At 40.4% G+C, this 7,424-nt stretch overlaps 1 protein-coding gene across 9 annotated transcripts in view; it reads right to left on the bottom strand.

Moving 5' to 3' along the window:
* Positions 1 to 1,162: 1,162 nt before the first annotated feature.
* mical2b (microtubule associated monooxygenase, calponin and LIM domain containing 2b) overlaps positions 1,163 to 7,424 on the bottom strand; it is a 52,958-nt gene continuing 46,696 nt past the window's right edge. For 8 of the 9 annotated variants that reach the window (XM_017428921.3, XM_037978143.1, XM_017428924.3 and 5 more), the window contains 13 exons: positions 6,813 to 6,962; positions 6,146 to 6,196; positions 5,947 to 6,027; positions 4,693 to 4,802; positions 4,308 to 4,508; positions 4,015 to 4,169; positions 3,568 to 3,929; positions 2,892 to 2,965; positions 2,719 to 2,808; positions 2,539 to 2,629; positions 2,040 to 2,148; positions 1,892 to 1,965; positions 1,163 to 1,812 (listed from right to left, as the gene is read on the bottom strand). In XM_017428921.3, the coding sequence (XP_017284410.1) occupies positions 1,592 to 1,812; positions 1,892 to 1,965; positions 2,040 to 2,148; positions 2,539 to 2,629; positions 2,719 to 2,808; positions 2,892 to 2,965; positions 3,568 to 3,929; positions 4,015 to 4,169; positions 4,308 to 4,508; positions 4,693 to 4,802; positions 5,947 to 6,027; positions 6,146 to 6,196; positions 6,813 to 6,962 (1,769 nt within the window). In that variant the 3' untranslated portion in view covers positions 1,163 to 1,591. The remainder of the gene's footprint in view (positions 1,813 to 1,891; positions 1,966 to 2,039; positions 2,149 to 2,538; positions 2,630 to 2,718; positions 2,809 to 2,891; positions 2,966 to 3,567; positions 3,930 to 4,014; positions 4,170 to 4,307; positions 4,509 to 4,692; positions 4,803 to 5,946; positions 6,028 to 6,145; positions 6,197 to 6,812; positions 6,963 to 7,424) is intronic. The other variant, XM_017428923.3, reaches the window with a different exon arrangement.

The following is a 7,424-nucleotide window of genomic DNA, read 5'->3' as shown; positions in this document are numbered from 1 at the left end:
CTCTGTCCCGGCCTCTGTCCCGGTCTCTGTCCCGGTCTCTGTCCCGGTCTCTGTCCCGGTCTCTCACCCGGACATGAGAGGGAAAAATAAACTTTCTTAAAGGAAACAATAGTTTAAATCAGCATTCACACAATAAAGATAAAATCATCTCCTTTTTGTGTGAGACTACGACAAATAATAAGAATAATAAACAGAAGTAAATAATAATAAATAATAAATAACAGTAGTAAATAATAATAATAATAATAATAATAATAATAATAATAAATAACAGTAGTAAATAATAATAAATAATAAATAACAGTAGTAAATAATAATATTAATAAACTTTGAAACAAATCGAAGTGTTGAGGCTGACTCTCAGCTACTACCACCTTCAATTTTAGCTCAATGTGTGTAAAACTCTGACTTATTGACACTTTTGTGTTTGTTAATGCCAACTAGCTGTGGCGGCCATCTTGAAACAAGCTGATTACTTTCATTAAAATCCACAAACAGTTACATGATTGTAACTGTTTGTGGCCTTTTATACTCCGCATGAGCCAAGGAGCCATTACATCACTGTTAAAGAACGTAAAAGTATCGTTACCTTTTTTCAATTTATTTGACAAACTTAAAGCAGCAAATCCAGCCCTTTTAAAAACACAACAGATTTATTTCTTTTATTGTGACATCACTTATAATTTTATTTATCAGTTTACAGAATAAACAGAAGATTTGTGGTTTTGAGCCGTAGACCTGAAGACTGAAAACATACAGAAGCAAAAAGATTAAATCCACTCAGACTTTTCTCTGAACCGATGTTTAAACTTAAAAACTTTAAGATTCCAGAGTACTGACTCAGCATTATTTCCTGATTATAGTTTATTTTTCAGCTATTTTAACAACTCTTATTAAATCGTTCAGCTGCTAGGACTTCTGGTATTTTATATATTTTTTTAAATATTTAACATTTTTGGTTTCATTAAAAATAATGTGGATTTTTATTTTATTATAGCACTTTCAGTTTATTTGATTATAGGTTTTAGCCACATTTTTGCTACATTTAGCTCTTAGTGTTGTGCTAACTTTAGCTTTTAGCTATGTTTTCTAGCCTGTGGTTTTATAAATTTTAGTTTTAGCAAAGTCATTAAGCATTCACACACATTTTCACAGAAAATGCTAATTTTCCTAGTTTTTTTATTATTATTATTTTTACAGCGTTCCATTAAAAAGTGAATCATGGTGATTTCTGCAACACATTTTATGGAGTCATTACACAAATCTGAAACTATTCACTAAAACTCTCAGTTAAAGTGCTGAGTCATGTTAAGTGCTCTCCGATGACGTAATACAATAAAAAAATAAAATCAGGCAACCAATCACGTTTTAGAAGTAACAATGAGGTCATGAAGGTTAAACAGCCTTATTGGCAGAGATGTTATCAGTTTAGTTTAATAGTCATGAGTTAAAGTGTTTTTTCCTTTGGTCTCCGAGTTCATCAAACTGTCCAGCAGCCGAGGCTTCAAGTCCGTTTCATCCACGTCACGTTCCCAAAACGAGGCAGGTGCAAAGTCCTCGTTTTCCTCGTTATTCCCACCACAGCCGGGCCTCACTCCAGCTTCTCCGGCCCCCAGCTGTCGCCCCCGTGAGCCCAGCGAAACTCGTAGCCCTTCGACAGGATCAGGCTTTCCAGGTCCTTGTCCTCAGCCTTCTCCTTCAGCCTCTGCTCCTCCAGGACGGACACCAGCATGTCCCGCTTCTCCACCGTCCTCATCATCTCCGCCAGGATCTCCTGCTCCCTCTGCAGCTCAGAGGCACTCTTCTCCGAATCTAAAAAAAGGAACACGGACACAGAAATGAGTGCGTGCTCGTTGCGTCCGACTATAATCCCGTTGGTTAAACGTCTTACCTTCGACCGCCATTCGTTGTCTCAGATCCTGCTGCAGCCGGCTCTGGGTGTCCTCCAACGCCAGCTCCTGAGCACTATGAGACAAGAAAAATGAGCCATACGCAAATATAAAAACACATTAAGACAACGCAGGTCTTCAGCCACTCACAAGATCATGAGTTCAGACTCGTAGCGCGCCAGTCTGTTTTTCTCCAGAACGAGCTGAAACCAGGCCTGATAGAGCTGGGCCTCGTCGCGCTCCTCCGTCTCAGGCGAGTCTGGCAGAGGAAACAAAACGAGGACCATGTAAAACCACCATAAGAAAACAGAAAGCATCAGATTCTGACCACACACACACAGCATATCACTATTCACTGGCACCGAAACAAAGCCCTGTACTGTGAAAAGATGAAGCCACAATGAAGTCTCAGTGTCCATTGCAAGTACAGCCATTAAGTGTATGCAGAGGCTTTTAACCAGACCGGCATTACGAGGCGATGCTTTTCTCTAAACGCTCCGAGAAGGACCGGACAGACGGAGCAATTAAAAAGCAGGAGAGGGAAACGAGCGAGGCTTTGAGTGGAATTCCTCTGAGCCGCGTTAAGGTGTTTTCATTCAGACTTCTTGCATTAAAAGCAGCTTTTTGCAGAACCGGTTTGAAATCGTACCTTCTCCTCTTATGATCTTTTCTATTTTAACTCCTCTCTCCTCTAGATCCCTCTGCTTCTCCTCAACTTCCTCCAGTTGTCTCTGGATTGCCTGCACAATGAAAAAAGTCATCATAGGATGCACATAATTTGAAAATAGAATAATCGAATATTCAGTATATACGGAAAGAGAAGCAGCACCTGAGCTCGGTGAAGCCTCTTCAGCTGTTCTCGTTTCTCCTGCTGGGCCGCCATCTTTTCCTGCTTTCTCCTCAGTTTCTCTGGACAAAGCTGAAGCAGGAGGAAGAGGAATAATCGAACACGATAAACGGGATCCTGCTGTCTGTCAGTGTGCAGAAAGGATCCGTACAAACCTTAGGACTGGACGTCAGGCTTTCATCTTCTTCATCACTAGACGAAGGCTCCTCCAGGTTCTGCTGACTAGACGCTAAAAAAAGAACAGCTGTCATTTTTATTTTGCACCATTTGTAACAAAGATTAGTTTACATGTAAAAAATACTGGTTTTAAAATGTGAGTTCCCAGTATTTACCAGTTAAGTACTCAGTATTTACCAGGTGAGTACTCAGTATATGCCAGTTAAGTACTCAGTATTTACCAGGTGAGTACTCAGTATATACCAGGTACAGTTAAACTCTTACAAGCCGGTTGCTAAACTTACAGCATGCTTGAAATTTAAACAACCTTTTATATTTGTCCATATTTTAGCCTAAGTTCCCAAAAATGCCATAAAATGAAGCATAAATTACAAAACATGTTTTCAATTGAACACCAGTAGAAAAAATTGCCGAAATATGTATAAGAATTTTCAGAATTATCAGTTATTTGATGGTTAAATTAAATTAATGCGTTCTGACTGTGATGGATGAGGATCTATCAAAGGCTGAGATTTACGTCTTATTCTTGTAAAAGAGCAAAAACAGAAGAGATTTTAGTGGAACTCAAAATGTGAGACAATTCCAAACAATGACAATCTGACGATCCACAGTTGGACAGTAGAGAACGATAAATTGGGTTTTTAAAGCACTCACTTTTGTTTCTCAGGTTGGAGAGGAACGTCCTGATTTCTTTTTGAACCTCCTGCTCAGTCCCCTCCCCCTCTGACACCTCCCTCTTCCTGATCCGAATGGATGAAAACAAGTCGACCCTTTTGGGGGACAGCGAGCCGATGCTGTCCGAGAACACCCCTTCGGATTCTCTCCGGCCCTTCAGGGACACCTGCTGCAGGAGGGAAGGTAGGTCCTGCCCCGCCCCCCACGGGTCTGAGCTCACGGACGCCCACCGGACGCCGGGCGTGCTGGTCCTCCTCCTCCCCTCTGTGGAGGATTCTGCAGCCCTGAACGCTCCTTCAGACACGGGCCTCCGTTTGCGGGGGCCGTCACGTTTGGGTCTCCTGGAACACAAGGACAGATAAGACGGATCATTTTTTTCCCTACCAGAAGAAACATGGTGCCAGACATGAAGCATGAAATACAAACATGGGGACTGAAGTCTTGGGGCCGCTGGAGTTAGCGCTGCCACTAAACGTTCTCCTGAAGGCGTTGGAAAGGACCTGGAAGGCAGAGGTCTGGCTCTGGGACGCCGTTTCATTTTGGATGGAGTTTGTCTGGAGCTTATCAGCCTCTGCTCGTACCTGATAAAACATCAGAGAAAAGGAAGAAACGTGGAATTAATTTATCCCTCAGATCTCTTCGTTTGGGTCGACGCAGTGAGAGAAACGAGTTGTGCGAAACAAAGATATCCCCGTTTTATCTCCGCTTGGATGCCACACCTGCTCCTGACGATGAGACACGCTTGTCTCTTCGTCCCAGTTCAGAAGCTTCTCCTTTTCACCCTGGGTCAGTATTAACCGTTTCCTGGAAGAGGACGCATCGGAGGCTGGCTTCTCTGCAGCTGAGGGCTCAGCCTGTTTCTCACTTTCCTTTGAATGGTTCTGGGTGTCTGTCGATGTTTTAGAAATACCTTTGGACTCCTAAGAAAACAGGAATGCATTAAACGACCAAAAATTCTATTTATAGATATCAGAAATACAATTTAACACATTATTTAGTTATAAAGTGTGTATCCAAAGAGCCTACAGTTAGAAGGGCACTCTAAGAGGCCAAAGTTTAGCAAAATTCACTTTGATTTGAATTTGTCTGAAGCTGCTGACGTACAGTTTGGTTTTCGGAGGAAACAGTTTCTTCACAGTCGACTTCAGGGACGGTCTCCGGTCTCTGTTTGTCCGGCGGCAGGTGAAAGTGCTTTATTAAGATCAGCGGGAACGCTAAAAAAAACACAAATAGAAACACGTTAATATGCAATAAACCCAAAATGAGACGAATAAGATGCTAAAGAGGGATGAAATGTGCAGCACAGTGAAAATAACATCATCTATTTCAAATAAAATGCAGAAATAAATTAAAGTCCAATGAACATCACCTGCTGCCTTTAATGCCTGAATTTCAGACCGAGGACATTTTATGTTGAGAAAAATAACAGATATAACGAGATTTCATGCGACGTATGTGTTGTGAATTACTCTCAGCTACTACCACATCAAGTCGTAGCTCAATATCTGTAAGATTTGAACGAGGTTGATTCCAAACGTAAATCACTTGTAAACGTGCAGATATTAGTTTCATTAAAACCCATCCTCTGGTTTATGAGATGTTTTGTAAATGCGGCTAAAAACATTATCGTCTGTGGCTGGAGGAGTCATTAAAAGTAAAATGCATAAATAAATGTAAGTAATTAAGGGCTGGAGTTAAAGAAGTTAATTTAGTAACAGCATAAAGGAAAAAAGAGCTCAGTTTATAAGAAGTTTGAAATGTGATTTAGGAGTTTTCTGCTCGAGTTTGACAAATATTTCATATCAAGGTTTTCTTTTCTCCGCTGATCTTATATCTTTCATGTCTATTGACTGTTTTATTGTATTGTATTTTTATTGTGAAGCACTTTGTGACCCCGCGTCCTCATATGAGGACGTTGCATTGAAAAAAATGACACCAAATAAAAGCTTGGTAAATAAACTTTACTTCCTGAACAGTGCAACACAATATTTCACCTTTCTTTAGTTGCACTTGTTTTTTTTAACAAATATTACGATAGAGAAATACCAATAAAAACATCTGGAAACATTTATTATAAGCATTTGTTAAAATACGCTGGATTTCTTCAGACATGCTGCTGAAAAATGGGAGACAATTTCGTTTGGCATCTTTGTTGACTCTGCAAGAGTTAACTCAAAGATCCCGACTCGCTGTAAATAATTAACCTTTAATCGCAACTGTGCTGCACACAAGACCAGTGTGACAAACCAACACACACAAAGACAAAAAAAAAACCCTGAAGGCTTGAAAGAAAAGCCGAGGAGGCAAAGAAACCAAATAAAAGGTGCAAAGATCTGGAGAAGGTTGAGCAACAGTGACCTCTAGTGTTGAATGTGTCTCCACCCACACTCATCTGCTTCCTCACAGCATTACTGCTCTGAAAAGAGCAGATTTCTCTTTCTAAATATAAAAAGAGTGTCATCAGAATGTAATCTGCTTTTAAATAACAAGTCATCAAACAGACTAATTAAAACGTGCAAAATTATTCAGTGAGTGAAGAAACAGCAGAGGCACTCACCTGTGCGGATCTTTCTCTTCCATCGATTATTCTGTTTGGTGTTACAGTGACCTGCAGAGAAGAAAACAAATGAAACAAGAAGACCTTTTATTCATTTATTTATTATTTAGGGAGGCTGGCTAGGAGAGCCAAGAAAAGATAAGGCCTTTAAAGTGTTTGAAAATAAGAATAAATGATAAATCTGATGCAGATAACATCAGTTTTCTCTGGATTTAAAAACCTTCTCAGGTGGAGATGTGGGGACAGACTTAGGAGTCATATTTTGGAAATAAAAGGACTTGCAGTCCTCCGTTCAGGAAGCAGAAAGCTTTAAAAAATACATCCCTTATTTGTTCTGTTAGAGAGAAACGTCTCGGTTATTGCAGTTAACTTTCAGTCTGCATATTTCTCCTCCTCTGCAGAGACAAAAACTAAATATTTGGCTCAGTGTGGGAAAAAGCCTCACCCTTCATTTCCCACGTAATCTGGACTCGAACATAAACAGTGACTCGCAGTCATTAGGTAAATTTCAGCCATTTTAAGATTCTCCCTCGGGGGCTATCATGTTTTCAAGTCATAAAAAGGGATTAAAAACTCATTTGAGCAGCTCTAAACGACCTAATAGCTTAAAGGAAGCCATCTTTGAGTTGAAAGTTGGACCACACTGAAGTGGAGAAGCTGTACCGACCTTTGGTGGCGTCCTGGATTTGACCTTTGGCCGCGGCGCCTTCTTCAACTGTGCAGGAAGCTTCCAGAGCGTCGACAGCCAGCTCTGTATCCTCAGGAAATAACCTTTGACCTTTAACGAGCGGCTCAGGCTGCAGGCTGGGCGCCCCACCTGCAAAATCACAGCAAAGTGCTGGGATCAAATTTTAGCTGATCTCAAATAAATAATAACTGCTGTCGAACTAAACCTGATGCCTGCATACATGTCGTAGAAAATGTAAATAAAAACAGAACGCAACGATTTGCAAATATCAAAACCCCAGATTTTATTTGTAAACATTAAATGTTGAAACTAAGAAGCTGTACCATTTTATAGATAAAAAAAAGTGCTGGTGTAGATTCTCAGTCATCCAGGCCATGGTAAATTCAAAAAAAGTTAAAAAACAAAAACAACTGGACTTCTATTCTGTAGCTGAAGACGTTTCGCTTCTCCTCCGAGGAGCTTTCTCAATTCAGAAATAGAGAGTGTGGAGTTGAGCTTTTAAAGCTGAGATGTGATGTAAGCTGGATTGCTTGCAAATTGTTCTCACTCTCCTAACAATGGAGGCTCGTTAGAATCCTTGTTTGTCTGACT

Source organism: Kryptolebias marmoratus, linkage group LG11 (assembly GCF_001649575.2).
Source record: "Kryptolebias marmoratus isolate JLee-2015 linkage group LG11, ASM164957v2, whole genome shotgun sequence".
In the NCBI taxonomy this organism is placed as follows: domain Eukaryota; kingdom Metazoa; phylum Chordata; class Actinopteri; order Cyprinodontiformes; family Rivulidae; genus Kryptolebias; species Kryptolebias marmoratus.
Note: the sequence above shows the minus strand (reverse complement) of the source record. Positions and strands in the feature narration are given on the sequence as shown.